General features: G+C 48.3%; 1 protein-coding gene across 4 annotated transcripts in view; it reads left to right on the top strand.

Moving 5' to 3' along the window:
* Positions 1 to 19,516, top strand: part of LOC146797227 (zinc finger protein 425-like) — a 263,301-nt gene that overhangs the window by 210,367 nt on the left and 33,418 nt on the right. For 2 of the 4 annotated variants that reach the window (XM_085624185.1, XM_085624182.1), the window contains 2 exons: positions 304 to 417; positions 15,679 to 15,789. In XM_085624185.1, the coding sequence (XP_085480311.1) occupies positions 304 to 417; positions 15,679 to 15,789 (225 nt within the window). The remainder of the gene's footprint in view (positions 1 to 303; positions 418 to 15,678; positions 15,790 to 19,516) is intronic. The other 2 variants (XM_085624184.1, XM_085624183.1) reach the window with 2 other exon arrangements.

Below are 19,516 nucleotides of genomic sequence, written 5' to 3'. Positions count from 1 at the left end.
CACGACACCCCAAGAAGACAATGCGAGACAGGCGGGAAGGAGCGGGGGGGAGGCTGACAAGATGTTCGCCAAGTTGAGTAACAAAGAGAAAGAGAGGCTGAAGAAACAGAAAGAGTGAAACAGGTAGAGTACAGAGATAAAGAGACATTCAGAGAAGATGGGAGAGTGTGAACATTACAAGAGAATATATGTATAGTGGGATGGGAAGGAGATCAGACAGTGATAGGTACCAAAGGGTGATGCAAATGAGTTTACAAGTGAAAACACAAACGTACTCATCCAGGATTTCTCTCCCTAATGCAGGTAATGAAATGGTTGACGCTGATTTGCTGCTCCGAATAACCAGCAAAGAGCCCCCATGTCTCTCCCATCCTGGGGACTCTGACTGGAGGCAGCTACACCAGGGTCACAGGGCAGGTGAGTGACAACGAGCTGCAAGCGCTGCCACTCGGATTGAAACCTTACCAAACGCATATATGGGCTTGATGCTGTCACCAGTCTCATCCTGCCGCCCCACATTGTTGTTATCCCAGAGTTATAGCACACTTCAGGGAAGATGAAATGTTAATACTTCAGAACTCCTCCAGGACACTGGTCCTCATACATATAACTGCATCCCTCCTGGATTATTTCTGGGAACGTGGATTCTCCAGAAGAAATACGTTGTCCTCAGAGTGACTGTGGAAAGCTCTGCAGGTAGAATGTAGCCCAAAATCTGAACTTGGCAGGGTCAGCCATCACAAGCTCTTGACATCTGGGTCCAGTTGTTCTAATACCACTGTCTTTATATTGATCTAATTGATTTGTATTGGTGGCAGGAGGAAACCATCCGATGAGCAGGTGCAGACTCACCATTACACCCACGTCTCAGAAATTGTCAGGAGGTGGGCGCTAGGTGATGTCAGGGATGAGATGTTGTCTAGAGGCTCAAATGCCTCCTTGGAACATGATGTGTTTGGTGTGAATCTGGGCAGATCATTCAAGATCCCCGAGTTTACAGATGTAAACATGTGAAGCTCAACAGTAGATCCCACAGGAAGGACCGGGTCTTGCATCGTCTCTCGTCACTCGCTACAATGCAGAGAGTTCTGGTGCTCCTGCGAAGGTTTGAGCTGTACAAATACCATGACATGTGAGGCGAAGAAGTCTGGCTTCTGCAAGACAAGGGGCGGCCCCATGAGTTGAAAGTTTTCTTTGACTCTGGTTAACATCATTCATGCAAATGTGGTTACGCTGGAGAGTGATGTAAAAAAGTGGTTCTGTATATACTGTCCCCAAATAGGTACAGGGTGTACAGAGTCCACAGTCCCCAGAGGTTTGGCAGAGGCTTAAGTTAGATATAAACTTACTCTCTAAAGTGGTAGCTTGGTCGAGCAGTAAGGCAGTATCAGAGGACAGTGTAAAGCATTTGTTGTACACACTCAGTCAGCAAATTGTCTCACACACTCAAGAACTGAACTCTAGGCCAATTGTTCTGTATCAAAAGATATAGTTGTTTTATTTTAGAACCAACAAGGTATCAAAATATACTTTCTCAGAATGAGATGCTTTAGTTAAATACTTTCAATAGGCAATAGACTTTTGAATACAGTAGTTACAGTTGTTGCAATAGGCAACACAATTCAAACACAATTATAACATTGAGCTCAATGGGAATTTCTTAGTAAATGCAATTAATTACTTTTTGGATTACTTTTCTAAACACAGGACTGGATCCTAGATTCAGTCCTGGGACATTTCCTGGAAACAGGTGAGTAAATGTGTTTTGGTTAAAGGTATGATTTTTAAGGAATATTATTGTATTTCAAAAGTTGACACAGAGAAACTTTTTCATATAGAATCACCAATGTTATCCTATGGGAGGAAATTCACTTAGCAGGTAAGTAGGGTTACCGTTACTTTTTCTTACTCAGGGCTGGATCATGGATTCAGCACTGGTGCATCTCCTGTAAACAGTTGAAGGAAATCGTTTTTGTTACACAGGCGATTTGTAAGGAATATTTGTTTGTTTCAAAAATCGATGGAAGAATTTCTGGTAAAAACCAGGCAATGTTATCCTATGGAGGAAAATCAAGTTATCGGTAAGTACGGTTGTAATTACTTTTCAGGGTCAGTGCTGGGCACAAAGATCCAGCACTGGGATCTCTCCTGATAACAAGTGAGTATTTTCGATTTCGTTGGTTCGGCTGATTTTTAGTGAATATTTTAAAGTTTCAAAACTCGACACTTCGAAGAATTTCCAAGTGAAACCAGTCAATGTTACCCTATGGAGAAAATGTAGGTTATCGGCTTTCAGGTAAGTACTCGACTGGCAGAGTTAAGGTTCCGGACATAAACTCAGGGGTCTCCCAGGGTCAGGTAGGTACAGTTGTTACACCCTCAGCAGCACAGGAGCAGCCGGGTGCAGAGAGAGTTAGGCCCAATGTTAGCCTATGGCGGGCAGGGGGCCTTTGGTTGGTGGCTGCTAGCAGGCAGGCCACGCGGCTGTGGGAGCTGGGCTCCTGGTCACTTGCTCAGGGCAAGTGGGGACGTAGATTAGGATAGTTGTTGCACTTCCAGGGGCACTCGGGCAGCTGGGTGCAGGGTGCTTTTGAGCCGTCGGGCGCTCAATGGATTTCTATGGAGAAGCTACCAGACGAACAAAGGCTGCAAGCTCCGGGACGAAGATTCTTCAGGTGCCACCACCACTTCGAGAGGTAAGTTGGGAAGCTGTAGGATAGGTAGGCACCCAGGAGTTGGGCACAAGGGGCCACCGGGTGCAGGGGTGCCTCTTGGCGTCGGGAAATCTTACCCTCTGCTGGTCGCGGTTGGAGGGGGTCCCTGGTTCTGAGGCTGCAGGCGTCGTCAGGAGCGTCGAGAAGGGTCGTTGGGTGCTGGATTCTGGATCACAGTCCCCAGGGGGACGTCCTCATGGTCTTTGTCCACTCACGCACAGGCCGGGCTCGGCGAGTGCAGAGTGCGCAGGGTTCGCAGTTCCTGGGTGGTGCCAGGGGTTGTTGCTTGCTGTTGAGCAGGACCACTGCTCGTGGGAGTCCCAGTATTTTAGAGTCACAAGGCAGTCATGTCCTCCGGGGTTTTCGAGGTTGCTGATCACTGGAGATGCCGGAGTTTTAGCAGGAGCAGGTTCGAGGGTCGACAGGCCTGTAGGGCTGGGGCCAAGTCAGTTGGTGTCTTCCTCTTGTTAGCAGCCGCATGGCAGGTCTTCTTTCTTCTTGTTCTTCTTGCTTGTTTCGGATTCGGGATCTGAGGAAGGAAGGTTCAGGGTGCCCCTAAATACTAAATTTAGGGGCGTTACAGGTAGGTAAAGGGCAGGACCAATGGGTTCCTTTCCCTGGGGTGGGTGCACCCCTGATGAATACAAGCCCCAGCTAGGCCCGCAAGAGACAAGGGTTCGCTCTTCTGTAACGAAATCTATAAGGAAGTTGGCACGGAAACTGCAAAGTACAAAAACAACGTTTATTAACCCTTAAGGGTGGTCCTACAATCCACACAACACTCTTCAGTATTGCAAGGAGTAGCACAAAGAACTTGCATACACAGTCCCCTTTTATACACAGCAAAGGGGCTCATGAGTGGGTGGATACCACAGAGTTGAAGAACATTACCATTTAGGGTCATTCTCGATACCGAATCAATACATGGGCGGAGCTAACACACTCCTTGGGCCCGCGAAAACACATGGTCAAGCAAAGCTAATTATAACAGATGTGGTCAAGTCTGGGCATGCGCCAGACGGACAAGGGAGAGCTATTTATAACCTGTTGCTAGGCAGATTACAAGAGCAACTAACACAGAGGTCGGACTCTCCTCGTGGTGAACACATGGCAGCATGTCAATACAAAATGGAGTCCGGACTTCTGCCAACATAATGAGGAAAACACGATAAAAGGGAAACACTAATGTTTTCAGTAAATGCTTAATCACATTCTGCCTTAGTTTACAACAGACGACCCTTTCAGCATTAAATGAAGACATCTGGCTTCCAAGAATAATCATCGTATATGTCAATTATCATCATTCCTTTAACCTCTTTAGCTAGACCCTTCTGGCGGGCAACATCGGCAATAGCTTTCTTATCTGGAATGCAGAATGAAATGCATACGGAACAGCACAATGGTCCACATTGAATACACATACAGAGAAAGAACAGAATTGCTATAATAATGCAGAGACCAGTTAAGACCTTCCATCCCCAGGCAGTAACCAACGCCCAAAACCATCCAGAAAAGGACCAAGTGCCGTTTTCTGTGTGGATTTCAGCTGCTATTTTATGCAGCTTATTAATGGCGTTATAAACGGATGGCGTATGATCAGGAATGAACACACAGCAGCTACTTCCAATAATTTTACAGGCTCCTCCTCGATCAGCTAGCATTACATCCAATACCATACGGTTCTGCAATGCAACAATTCTGGTAATCTGTAATTCTTCCGTAAGATTCCCAAGAGCAGCAGCAGTCTGATTAGTCACAGCTTCTACCACTCTTGTTAATCTTCGGATCTTTCTACTATTCAAAGCGGCTCCAACAAAGAAGAACAATCCTAAATTAAAATCAATATACTGTTGCAAGCTGGTATCTGTTTGATCCACCTCATCAATTGATAGAGTACGTTTATATCTATTTACAGTCACATTATTCAACAGTTTTAAATCCTTATGATATGACGCGGGTGCTAAAAATACAGGAGGTAATAGGAATGATACATAGCATACCCCAGACCACCCAGCCGGCAAACGGTAATAACCTTTATTTCCACATACAAAGTAGGTATTATGGGATGCTAGGAAGGTGCTGTTATTTAACCCATCGATGTTTAAAACAGTTATACAATCACTGACACCAACAGGGATAAAACCCACACTCTGGACACACAGGTCCGCTTGGGCTTGTGCTACTTGAATTACAAATTTATCCTTCCCCACAGTGTCTCTGGTGTTCGTGAAGATATAGGGGATGGATTCATTGTCCGGTCGGTACTCTTCCCATTCCCAAATTGTCCTATTCGCTTGTGGATATCCATTCTTGTCCTGATGGCATTCTTTATTAAGTCTGAAAAGCAATCGTCCCACTGTCGGTTTTCGAGTGGCAAACAACAGAGTGTACCATGCTCTACAAGAGCCATTGTGAGAGAAAGGAAGTGGTATGAATGGCGTACCTCCTTTCTTCTGATGGGCTGGCATCATCCCACATATCCAACAGTTCGTAGCGTTTGTAGCAACGTGGGTGTGATGCAGCATCTGAATGAAAGTGTTATTCAAATAGGATTGCCGATGCTTCAACTCTTGGTATGGCAATGTGTAAAAGTAGTGCTCCGCAGGCACTGGAGTCGTCAACACAAGCGTCTTTCGAGCAGGAGTTGCCTCCTCCACAAACCATGTGGTTATACCAACGATAGCTACTGTTAGCATGAACCCCAACGCACAAAGAATTTTCTTCTTCTCCATGTCAAAGGAAACAATACCCTGATATCTTCCTGAAACTAAAAAGTCTGTCAGAACTCTTCCCCTTGGGCAGCGGTTGATTTCTTCACCAGCGGGCCAAGACGGGTGTCGCTACACTAATGCAGGGCTGATCCCCCCCCCTTGCCTCATCGGCTCTCCGTTTCACTAACCCAAGGGCCGTTCTGACAGTATGTCCCGGTACTGGAAACCTCACTTCCTTGGTCGCAGATGATATCGCCTTCCTCCAGAAGTCGTATGGTCCGGAAAGAGCTCCTCAGTGTCGTTTGGCTTCGCAGCACGGCCTGTCTCTGCTGCTAGGATGTCTCGTTGATCGGTCAGCACGGCAGACTCCACCAATCCGGGCGGTACCTTTCGACAGTGCAAGGAATGGATCCAATTCTTCCTGTTCGAGACTCGCACTGCCGTCCTCGTTGCAAGAAGGACTTGCTCAGGTCCGACCCATCTCGGCTCCAAACTGTTCGTTCTGTCGAAGACCTTCAGCATGACATGATCCCCCGGCCGGAGACCATGTCCTTCACCGGTAGACCGATCAGGGAGCGCCTCTCGGACCTGTTGATGAATGGAAACCAAGTTATCCGTTAACTGTGCCAGATAATCACTCATCATCACACAAGGTACATCATACACAGCCTTAGGCCTTGGTGGACCCCAAATATTCATTGGGCGTCCAAATACAATCTCATAGGGTGTAAGGCCGGTTCGAGAGTGTAGCACCGACCTAATTGACAATAACGCCAGTGGCAAGGCGTCTGGCCAAGTCAAAGCTGTTGAAGCTTGAATTTTGGCGATCTTAAGCTTCAGTGTACCATTATACTTCTCGACTAGTCCTGCAGACTGAGGGTGGAACACGGCGTGGAACTTCTGGGTGATGCCTAGGCCCTTCAAGATATACTTTATAACATCTGCTACAAAGTGAGGGCCATTATCACTCCACAGAAGTCTACAGACGCCGTATCGGGGGAAAAACTCTTTCAGCAATAGCTTCGCTGTAGTCATTGCAGTATTGTCTTTCGCAGGGTACGCCTCAACCCACTTACTGAAGGCGCAAACCACTACTAGAACATACTTCAAATTGTTACAGCGCTCAAGCTGGATGTAATCCATCTGCAGAACCTCAAAGGGTGCAGTGGGCGTCGCAAATCCTCCTGCTGGAGTTCGCGTGCCTTTCCCTGGGTTATACTTCAGACAGATCATACAGGTCTGCACCACCCTCTTTGCTGTGCTAGCAATCTCTGGATGCTCCCAGACTTGAGTAAGCAATTTCACAATTGCGGAAGCTCCAACATGTGCTAGCCCATGTGCCATCTGAACCATAGGTTGTACGAAAGCCGTGGGTAACTTCCATCTATCCATCTGCTTATTTCTCCAGCAACCCTCGTCATCCAGTTCTCCTCCGCTAACCCATTGTTCCCGCTCTTTGTCAGAAGCGGTCTTTTGTATTTCTCGCACTTGCTCCTTCGCATCATGCCATCTCTCCACCTGTGACTTCACTACATACATGGCAGTAGTATCGGGCTGCATCGCAGTCTCCCGTGCTACTCGATCCGCTAACGCATTTCCTTCTCCAACCTTATCAACCACTTTCCTATGGGCACTACACTTAACAATGGCAATTTTCTTTGGGTATGTCAATGCAGTTAAAAGGTTGTGAACTAACTCCCCATGCATTATCTGTACCCCATGTGACGTTAGAAACCCTCTCTCCTTCCAGAGTAGGCCGAAATCGTGCGCTACTCCGAAGGCATAGCGGCTGTCTGTGTAAACATTCACACACAATCCTATACTGAGCTCACACGCTCGTGTTAACGCTATTAGTTCCGCTGCTTGAGCTGATTTCTGTGGTATGCGTGCTGTCTCCACTATCGTCTGTAACGTGGTAATTGCATACGCTGCTGAAGTCGTACCATCTGGTAGCTTCAGGCATGATCCATCCACCCACAACTCTCCATCTACCTCTGAAAAGGGCGTATCCTGGAGATCAATACGACCCTTTGTTTGTTCCTCAGTCACAAGAATACAATCATGCGCTTTCTGCGCCTCAGGCTGGGTCTCGGGGTACGGCAACAATGTGGCCGGGTTTAATGTCACGCACCTTTTTAACGTAATGTGAGGAGCTAAAAGCGTCAACTCATATCCCGTTAAACGGGCACTGGTCAAATGCTGCGTCTTTGTTTGATTAAGCAGGGCATCAACAGCGTGGGGAACTAACACCAACAGTTTATGGGACAATACAATTCCTTCACTTTGGCGTATTGACACAGCTGTCGCCGCAACCGAGCGAAAACACCCTGGCAATGCTCGGGCGACAGGATCAAGTACAGCCGAAAAGTATGCACAAGGGCGCTGCTTATCGCCGTGCATCTGCACTAAGACTGATAATGCACATCCATCTTTCTCATGCACATACAACGAAAAGGGTTTTGCATAATCAGGGGTCCCTAACACTGGTGCTGAACAAAGGGCCTGTCTCAATTGCTGAAAAGCAGCGTCACATTCATCTGACCAGGGGATCGGGATGGGCGTGTCTTTTGTCAAGAGCGCTAGTAATGGCTTAGCTATGTGTGAAAACCCCAATATCCACTGTCTACAAAAAGAAACAAGACCCAAAAATGCACGCACATCCTTCTGCGTGGATGGCCTTGGTGTGTCCAAAATTACTTGGATACGATCTGGTGTGAGTGCACGCCCCTCCTTAGACAAAAGGTGACCCAAATAAGTCACCTTTGGTCTACAGAATTGCAATTTCTTCCTAGAGACCTTATGATTGTGGGATGCTAAAAAGGAAAGTAAGGCTATCGTACTTTTCTCACACAACTCCAGGGTGTCAGCCGCCAACAGGATGTCATCGACATATTGAATGAGGGCGACCCCCTCGAGTAAGGCAAAGGAATCCAACTGTCGCTTCAAAGCCTGACTATAAATACTAGGGCTTTCTGTATACCCCTGGGGAATTCTACAAAAACGATAAGATCTATTGTTTAATGTGAACCCAAAAAGAAATCGGCTATCAGGGTGAATGGGAATAGAAAAGAAGGCATTTTTCAAATCAATCACTGAGAACACGGTCGCCGTAGGCGGGACCAAGGTAAGCAACGTCGTGATATCGGAAACCACCGGATACTGAGGTATCACGATCTTGTTCACCTCCCTCAAATCAATTATGAACCGATAGACCCTTGCATCCGTGTCTTTTTTCAGAATGGGGAGAATCGGACTGTTACAGATATTATAGGGAACTTCTTCCACTACTCCTACTGCGATCAAATCTTGCACAATCTGTATGAGAGCCTCCTCGCCCTCCTGGGAAATACGATACTGTGGGAGGCGCGGTAGTACCGCCCCCTCCTGGACACTAATGTGGACCGGAGGAATCACCATTTGTCCGACATCTGTGTCCGATGTCGCCCATAAAGTTCGGGGGAGGGTAGCCAACAACGCATCCTCTGAGATCGTACACATCCGCCCAGATCGGGGGTAGTTGTCATTTAAAATCACCCTCACACCCTCAGGGGAACAGCGAATTGTAGCCCTAAAATGCTTTAACATATCAAGGCCCATAATGTTATCCGGTGTGTACGGAGCAAGCAGAAACGGACAAGGCGCAGAAAAACAATCAACTTTAAATGCAAGGGGCTGTGAAAGAGGGCTGCGGGAGAGTGTACCGTCAAACCCTACCGATGTAACTATTGAGCCGGATGGGGGAGCCCCCGGAACCAAGTACCTAGACAATGCACTACGTGTCGCTCCTGTATCCACTAGGAACTGATCAGTAGAACCTAAAACCTCAGCCGATACATAAGGACCCGTCTGATCGACCGGCACCTCAACTGATTCGGACCCCCATCCAACGCATTCCTATGCATGCTGAGAATCGTGATATCCCAATCGATCGATGTCCGATACATGATACTGGTGTTGGCGATCAAAAACATTTGAGCTATCTCGGTGCTGTCCAGCAGTATCGAAACGGACATTATCGTTGGAATTCCCTCTAAAGTTCGAGAAGCCCCCTCTACCTCTCGGGCCACCCGGAGTGTGCCCCTGACGCGAAGCACGCAACGCTGGGCAATCCCTGGCCCAATGGCCCAACTGCTTGCAATACGCACACTGGTTCCTATTCAAATCAGATCGGCCCGAAGGGGGACCATAAGATCCACCCCTTCCCCTATTATTATTACCCCGGCGGGGCGGGCCATATACTTGTGCTAACATCACTTTGGTTTTAAGATCTTTCGATTTCTTCTCCTCCTGGCCCTTCGCCTCGTGCTCCTGACGCTCATAATACTGGGCGATGGTCAGAAGGGCCGTCGGTGTCGCGGAGGACCAAGAACTCTCACTCGCTTTTAACCGGGCCGCAACTGCCGGCAGCAGATTAGCCACATATTTGTCCGCGAAAAGGTGGCGGCCCGTGTCGTCAGTAAGCGACTGGCCACTAAAATCATGGAACGTTTCCTCAAAACGCGTAAAGAAGTCCGCGACTGACTCGTCAACTTTCTGTTTACATGCTGCTAACATATTCCAGTCAATCTTTTTAGGGGGGATAATCGTCTTCAACTTAGCCACAATAGCCGCAGGGAGATCTAAAATATTCTGGGGTGGTTTCTGTGCGGGCTTCCGTTCCCTATCCTCATCCTCAAGGTCAGACCACCGGGCCTTGAAGGCAACCGCATCATCTACCTTCCGGACAGAGCGCCACGTATCCGGCGGTAGGATAAGGCCAAAGAACAGGTCTATGTCCGCCAAGGTCATAATGCAAGAATTCAAGGCCCCCTCGACTTCTTCATAGAAGGCCGCTGGATTCTTGCGGGGGTCAGGCAGCGCATTCTTTAATGCCATAACATCGGCCCTATGCCATGGAGTATAAACCCAATTATATACAAAATATCCCCTTGCATCGGCGGAGTTAACATCCGAGCTAGTCCCCGCTCCCTTAGGAGGAACATACAAAGGCGCCGCCTCTCGCATTGGTTTAGCATGCACTATGTCATCCTTATCTGACTGGGAGGCGGATGGGTGGCCCCCTGCTGCAGACGAATCCGACTGCTTCTCCTCCTCCGTTTGTTGACGTGCTTTCTCTCTAAGGGCCAGTACCTCGTCCCGCAAAGCGAACAGCCGCCGAGCCGCCTCAGAAGCCTTAGGGGGAGAAAAAACACCATTACGTAATGCTCCGGCATCCGAAGACACGTCGTCAGGCTCAAAGACACTAGAATATTTTCGGAAAGCTGCAATTACTTCTTCTGAAAAATGAGACAGAAAATACACCCTTTCTCTATCTTGCCACGACCCCCAAGCATGGAACAACTCATCCATAGACATCTTGCCCTTAAGTGCACGGAGGGAAAGTTTCCGAAGCTCAGCCATATGCTCGGCCGATAACATGGACCGTGTGTCGACCTTACCCGGAGCCGGGCCAGAATCTTGCGGCCGTGGAGCAGATGCGCCAACATAAGGGGGCGGAGAGCGATCTAGTAAATAAAAATCGTCATAAGGATTATTAAGGACAGGATAAAGCGGCTGACGAACAACATATTGACCCGAAACTTGTAGCCTACGCTCTTTCTCTTGTCTGTCCGTTTGCTCTTTGTCCTCCCGACGCTTCGCTTCCTGCGCTCGCATATGATCATTCTTTCGCTGCTCCTTATCAAACAGCGCTTTCTCACGTTTCTCTCGCTCACGCACTTCCTTCACCCATAATCGCACACACTCAAACATATCCTGACGAGCACGTCGCTTACACATACACTGTTCCACATACTCAATCTTACGTATATCAAACGATCCATACAAAGGCCATCGCAACTCAGGATCCTTCCTAGTATATTTCCTCCATAACGTGCTGTACATTATGGAAGAAAGACCATGCTTCACGTACATATCCCTATTAGGAGTCCCCTCTGGGGGAGCTGGAGCAGATTCCTCGAGGTTCAACCGGTTCCCAAGACAGCAGCACCACTTACGAAGTGCGCTAAAAGCAGGCATGCTAGGAATAATGCAAAATATGCAGTATTATCAAGAAAAATGGCACTTAATCGTTGCGCCGTTCAAAGTTTACACAGCTCCGGAGAAATTTCTCCACATTACCTGCCTATATGTGTTGCAACGCATATATTTTCACAAAGACAAATTCAAAATATGACTAGTCACCATCAATCAAACTCAAATAGCCAGACCAGGCTTCAAAACTCGGAGCAAGTACCGTACAACGGTTCTTACCAATCAAGAGTCCAGGTTCCAACTGCCAAGCTCCACAATCGCCCAAACGGCTCTCACGGCAGGACCGACAGAAGAGGTCTCAGTCGATGACCGGCGCCACCCAGATGGTCAGCTCGGAAGGGAAGGAAGAAAAACCTCGGGATGCCAAGGCTAAGACGCCGCTGGCAGTGATCACGTCCCTGGCCAAACTCCTCACCTTCGTCGCGACCAGTCCTTCGAGCATCCGAGTCGCCGATGAGCCCCACGTGACGGGCGCCAATTGATGAATACAAGCCCCAGCTAGGCCCGCAAGAGACAAGGGTTCGCTCTTCTGTAACGAAATCTATAAGGAAGTTGGCACGGAAACTGCAAAGTACAAAAACAACGTTTATTAACCCTTAAGGGTGGTCCTACAATCCACACAACACTCTTCAGTATTGCAAGGAGTAGCACAAAGAACTTGCATACACAGTCCCCTTTTATACACAGCAAAGGGGCTCATGAGTGGGTGGATACCACAGAGTTGAAGAACATTACCATTTAGGGTCATTCTCGATACCGAATCAATACATGGGCGGAGCTAACACACTCCTTGGGCCCGCGAAAACACATGGTCAAGCAAAGCTAATTATAACAGATGTGGTCAAGTCTGGGCATGCGCCAGACGGACAAGGGAGAGCTATTTATAACCTGTTGCTAGGCAGATTACAAGAGCAACTAACACAGAGGTCGGACTCTCCTCGTGGTGAACACATGGCAGCATGTCAATACAAAATGGAGTCCGGACTTCTGCCAACATAATGAGGAAAACACGATAAAAGGGAAACACTAATGTTTTCAGTAAATGCTTAATCACATTCTGCCTTAGTTTACAACACCCCCTATCCTGCCACTCTCCTGTGGGAGGGGGGCATTAGCCTAGTCCTGATTGGGCAGGGCTCCCCATCTTCAAGATGACGAGAGCCCAGAGATGTGCTTCACCTCGCCTCCCCCACCTGAGGGGTGGGATTGGCAGAGGCTGGCACACCCCCTTTCCTCCCTTGGGGTTTCCCGCCAGTCTTCCCGCCAGAGTGGGGGCTAGAACCGGTGGGGACCAGTTGCTGAGTACAGCAAGTGGTCTGGGGAGGCTCACAAAGGCGGCATGCCCATCCCGGGGGAGGAGACCTAGCACCTTGCCCAGGACGTGCATTGTTACAGGCCAAGAAGAGTGGATGGCTCTCTACTCTGGAGTCCAGCAACATCTCTGCTGGGTGACAGCCTAGGCAGCCTCTCAGACAGGACGTGGATTGTAGGTTAGGTTCAGGGGGCAACTCTAAGTTGCCCTCTGTCGTGCATCTTACATTAAATCCCACACTGGCATCAGTGTGGGTTTAATGTGCTGAGAAGTTTGATACCAAACTTCTCAGTCTTCAGTGTTGCCATCATGGTGCTGTGGAGTTCGTGTTGACGACCTCCCAGCACCATATCCTCTTAATGGCAGCACTGCACTTACAGTGTCCAGGAATGGACCTGGGTACTGTAGGGGTACAGGGCTCATGCACCTGTACCCACACCACTGGCATAGTGCACCCAGCTAGAGGGGTGACTGAAGTATGTAATGTAATGTAATGAGGTGCTTATTTAGCGCTCTATCACCCGACGGGTATCCTGGCGCTTAAAAAGGAGAGTCCCCACCAGAAGTTAATAGGGGCAGCCGAGGTGTGACACAGGAAGGGAGGAAAAGAGAGATAATATCAGACAAAATTATTCCAGCCTAGGGAATAAAAACGTTTTCAACTTTTTCCTGAAATCCATAAGACTTTGGACCTGATGTAGATCCAAAGGGAGAGTGTTCCATAGCCGAGAAGCAGCGGTAGAGAAGGATCTGCCACCTGTTCTGGACCGCCTGAACCTGACTACATTCATCAGAAATGCAGAAGCAGAACGAAGGTTTCTAGTTGGAGAAGGTGGTTAATATCTATAATAAATTTGCGGCTAACAAAGCAGTTTATCATCAGGCTGAGCGCACATCTCCTGATCTTGAAGGTAAAAACAGCTTCTCCACCTTTAAGATCCCCTCGGAGGATCAACTCAGAGAACTAATTCTGTCAATTAAATCAGGTTCTCCATATGATCCCTGCCCGCCAAATACAATGCACCTGATACCTGCCCCAGTGGCAAAAAATCTGGAGCAAATTCTTATCAATATGTTCACCAGTGGGACCTTCCCTGTCCAGTGGAAACGTACCTCAATTCTCGCACTTCTGAAAAAAGACAATTTGGACAGTGCTGAGCCGAGTAACTACCGCCCTATCTCCGACTCCCTTTTGCTTAGAATACATAGAAGTGAACTCGCTGCTTGACGAATCACAACATGGTTTCAGGAAAAACTATAGCACTGAATCTGCATTAATTATAGCAACTGAAGAAATACATGAAGTTCTCGACTGAGGGGGGACGGCGGGGTTGGTGCTGCTTGACCTCTCGGCGGCGTTTGATACGGTCAGCCACAAGATCTTGGTTGACCGGCTCTATGACTTAGGGATTAAAGAAACAACAATAGACCTCCTAAAATCATTCCTAACAAATGTGGCAATGGGGACGTTTGTCTCCAGGCAGTTTTCTCTACCATGCAGAGTCCCACAGCGCTCGGTACTGAGCCCCACACTTTTTAATCTTTATGTCACGCTACTAGCGTCGATTATCAAAGACGCTGGTTTTACTTTTGCCTCGTATGCAGATGACACACAAATTGTGGTGTCTCTGACAAACGGGGAAAATAGCCCTGGAGAGCCATTCAGCGCATGTATGAGGAAGGTGAGCGAATGGATGGACAGAAATTGCTTGAAGCTGAATGCCTCAAAGACCCAGGTTATCATCTTTGGCAATAAACCCTCCCTCTGGACGCCGGATTGGTAGCCGCCAGAACTGCACGCACTGCCCACACCCTCAACCAAGGTAAAGAACCTAGGAATTATAATAGATAGTGAACTTAAATTTAAAGAACAAATTAGCAAAATTACATCTGCATCTTTCTGTTCCATAAGGTTGATTAATAAAATCCACAAATATGTACCTTCTGAACTCTGAAAAGCAGTGACCTTGGCAATGGTCCTTACATGGATTGACTATTGCAACAGTCTTTATCTCACTCTTGCATCAGGTCTTGTTAACAGACTTCAGATTTCACAAAATGCGGCAGCTCGCCTCATGTTTACAATTCCAAAAAACTAATCAGCAAGAGAAGCCATCAGAAAACTGCATTGGTTGCCAGTCAAACAAAGATGTAAATTTAAAGCCCTCTGCCTCGCTTTTAAATCTTTGCACGGACTGGGGCCGGACCAGTTTAAGAACAAACTCAAATGGTATATGCCGACAAGAACTCTACGGTCAGGTTGGCCAAGAACATGATGGTCTCCCCATTTAAGAAGGCTACATGGAGAGGTAGAAGTTTTTTCAGGGCAACAGCAATGCTCTGGAATCAATTGCCACATACTCTAAAAACAGCTCCCTCTTAACATAGTTTCAAAAAAGGGCCTAAAAACCTGGCTGTTTACACAAGTTGTAGACATTTTTTCTACTTCCGTCTATATCCTCTGCCACACTTGTTTCAGTTTTCAGCAGCGCCAAGACACCCTCGGGCATTAGTTGCGTTCTACACATTTTATTTACTTTACATTACATCGCTGGGAGCCAGTAGAGGTCTTTGAGTACTGGAGTAATGTGACGATGGTTAGAGTTGTGTGACAGGGTTTCCTCGCTTTTCATCAGACTCGGGTCTTTATCTACTGCTGTGTCAGAATGTTGTCCTAAGCACCAAATCCATTGTGTGGCAGTAAACGTGGGGTGAATACGCTACAATAGGAATTTAATTGTAACGTTCAAGTATAAAAAGTGGACAAACAATGCCTTGAAGAAGCTTGAGGCACAATGAGAGCAGGGAATCTCTTTTGAAGAACACTGACTTTAAAAGTATTTTTCTGCACATCTTAAAGTTCACTTATTTACCTTCTGAGAAACAAAATTTTTAATTTCTCCAACAGACGTGCCATATTTGAAATCTGACTTGCAGTCACGAAAAGAAGAGGCGGTTTCTCTCCTGATTGATCATTTTGGTGCAGAAATTGGGGAAAGCAGCACCGACCACAACTCCGGTAAATTACCCTTACTTCTGTGTTATATAGTCTTCATAAATATTCATTATCACCGAATAGTCCCTCCTCATGTGGAATCCCAGAATACTTTTAAAAATTGAGAGAAAAACGAACAAAATTCCCATAAAAAGGGACCATTTACTTTAAGTTGGTCTTTTAAAAACCAAAGACATAAGAAAACTATTAAAACACATTATAAAATGCGACGTGATTCAAAAACATATTACAGACCTGCTGCCACAAATAGTTATTCCTTTTTCCCTTTTAAAAAGTGAAACAAATGCTCTAATATCCATGCAGAGTAGCATTGAGAACAAACTGTGCAGTCACGTAAGGCGCTCTCAGACCTCCACAATCCCAGCATGCAGCACAGTGACGATTAGCCGCTCGTAGACCTCCACGATCCCAGCATGCAGCACAGTGAAAATTAGCCGCTTGTAGACCTCCACAATCCCAGCATGCAACACAGCGACAGTTAGGTGCTCATAGACCTCCAGAATCCCAGTATGCAGCACGGTGACGATTAGCCGCTCATAGACCTCCACAATCCCAGCTTGCAGCACAGTGACGATTAGGTGCTCTGAGACCTCCAGAATCCCAGCATGCAGCACAGTGATGATTAGCTGCTCTTAGACCTCCAGAATCCCAGCATGCAGCGCAGCAACAATTAGCTGCTTGTAGAGCTCCAGATTACCAGCATGCAGCACAGCGACGATTAGGTGCTTCTAGACCTCCAGAATCCCAGCTTGTAGCACAGTGACGATTAGCCGCTCGTAGACCTCCACAATCCCAGCATGCAGCACAGCAACGATTAGCCGCTCATAGACCTCCACAATCCCAGCATGCAGCACAGTGATGATTAGCCGCTCATAGACCTCCACAATCCCAGCATGCAGCACAGCGGCGATTAGCCACTCGTTGACCTCTTCAATCCCAGCATACAGCACAGTGACGATAAGCCGCTCATAGACATCCACAATCCAAGCATGCGGCACAGCGACGATTAGCCACTGGTAGACCTCCACAATCCCAGCATGCAGCACAGCGACAGTTAGGTGCTCATAGACCTCCACAATCCCAGCATGCAGCACAGCGACAGTTAGGTGCTCATAGACCTCCAGAATCCAAGCATGCAGCACGGTGACGATTAGCCGCTCATAGACCTCCACAATCCCAGCTTGCAGCACAGTGACGATTAGCCGCTCGTAGACCTCCAGAATCCCAGCATGCAGCACAGTGACGATTAGGTGCTCGTAGACCTCCACAATCCCAGCATGCAGCACAGTGACGATTAGCTGCTCTTAGACCTCCAGAATCTCAGCATGCAGCACAGCAACGATTAGCTGCTCGTAGAGCTCCAGATTGCCAGCATGCAGCACAGCGACGATTAGGTGCTCGTAGAGCTCCAGAATCCCAGCATGCAGCACGGCGACAATTAACCGCTCGTAGACCTCCACAACCCTAGCATGCAGCACAGTGACGATTACCCGCTCGTAGACCTCCACAATCCCAGCATGCTGCACATCGACGATTACCCGCTCGTAGACCTCCAGAATCCCAGCATGCAGCACAGCAACGATTACCCGGTCGTAGACCTCCAGAATCCCAGCATGCAGCACAGCGACGATTAGCCGCTCGTAGATCTCCAGAATCCCAGAATGCAGCACAGCGACGATTAGCCGCTCGTAGACCTCCACGATCCCAGCATGCAGTACAGCGACGATTAGCCGCTCGTAGACCTCCACAATCCCAGCATGCAGCATAGCGAAAATTAGCCGCTCATAGACCTCCACAATCCCAGCATGCAGCACAGCGACGGTTAGGTGCTCATAGACCTCCAGAATCAGAGAATACAGCACAGTGACGATCAGCCGCTCGTAGACCTCCATGATCCCAGCATGCAGCACAGCGACAATCAGCCGCTTGTAGACCTCCAGAATGCCAGCATGCAGCACCGCTATCTCATCCTGCAGCACAGCGACAGTCAGCCGCTCGTAGACCTCCACGATCCCAGAATGCAGCACAGCGACGATCAGCCGCACGTAGACCTCCACAATCCCAGCATGCAGCACAGCGACAATTAGCCTCTCTTAGACCTCCACAATCCCAGCATGCAGCACAGCGACGGTTAGGTGCTCATAGACCTCCAGAATCAGAGAATACAGCACAGTGACGATCAGCCGCTCGTAGACCTCCAGAATCCCAGCATGCAGCACCGCGAACCCATCCTGCAGAACAGCAACGGTCAGCCGCTCGTAGACCTCCACGATCCCAGAATGCAGCACTGCGACGATCCCAACATGCAGCACAGGGACGATCAGCTGCTCGTAGACCTCCACGATTCCAGCATGCACCACAGCGACGGTTAGACGATCAGCCGCTCGTAGACCTCTACGATCCCAGCATGCAGCACAGCGACGATCAGCCACTCATAGACCACCTCCACGATCCCAGCATGCAGCACAGCGACGATCAGCTGCTCGTAGACCACCTCCACCATCCCAGCATGCAGCACAACGACGGTCAGCCACTCGTAGACCACCTCCACAATCCCAGCATGCAGCACAGCGACGAACAGCCGCTCGTAGACCACCTCCACAATCCCTGCATGCAGTACAGCCGCTCGTAGACCTCCACAATCCCAGCATGCAGCACAGCCACTCGTAGTCCTCCACAATCCCAGCATGCAGCACAGCGACGATTAACTGCTCGTAGCCCTCTATGATCCCAGTATGCAGCACAGCAACGGTCAGCCGCTTGTAGACCTCCACAATCTCAGTAAGCAGCACAGCCACGATCAGCAGCTCGTAGACATCCACAATCCCAGCATGCATCACAGCAACGATCAGCCGCTCGTAGACCTGCACAATCCCAGCATGCAGCACAGCGACGATCAGCCACTCGTAGACCTCCACATTCCTAGCATGCAGCATAGCGACGATTAGGGCAGGTGAGGAGGGAGGACAGAGTCCATCCTAGTGCAGGTGAGTAGAGAAGGGCAGAGTCAGCACAGGTGAGGAGGCAAGGACAGAGTCCAGTGTAGGACTGGTGAATAGGGTTAGCGACTGATTGGGTTTTTGTTGTTTTGGTGTCAAAATACTTTTCACATTGCCTCTAAGTTAAGTCTGCCTGCTTTTTATGTGCCATGTTTAAGCACAGGTTAATTTAGTGGCTTTTTGTTGTTCACCTTGCAAGGGAATTTCTCACAAGGGCAATAACATTGCAAAGTGGAGGGGCCCTTGGAAAGCTTGAAAGAATATTTTAACACGGTGATAGGCACTGTGAGAAACAAGCAATGCCTTTAGGCTCAATGCAAAACCTCTTAATCATAGCTTGTTAACAGTGTTTTCTTTGGTTTCTAACAGGCCATGATTGAGAGCTCTGGAGTCGAGGCTGAAGGCAATGCAAGTTTCTCACAGCGGCTGTCAGTGGCTCAAAAAGGGAAACACAGCATGCAGGAAAATGTTTACTTACCAATGTATTCTCTGTGTTCTTTTCTTCTTATGCAGTCCGAGCGCGAGTCCCGGAGCCAGCGCCCCTTTACCAATCCAGATACTGCTCTCATGCTGCTGACAGTATCAACCAGCATGAGAGAAGCCCCAGGATTGGTTGGAGTGGGTTGGCTCAGCACTCTTTTTGGCACTAGAGATCTGCGTCTGTGCTCCACCTGACTGTCCAACACACCTCAGGTTGGAGAGGTTAAAAGTGCAAATGTTGAGCTGGTCGT

Source organism: Triturus cristatus, chromosome 9, assembly GCF_964204655.1.
Source record: "Triturus cristatus chromosome 9, aTriCri1.1, whole genome shotgun sequence".
Classification (NCBI taxonomy): Eukaryota; Metazoa; Chordata; class Amphibia; order Caudata; family Salamandridae; genus Triturus; species Triturus cristatus.
Note: the sequence above shows the minus strand (reverse complement) of the source record. Positions and strands in the feature narration are given on the sequence as shown.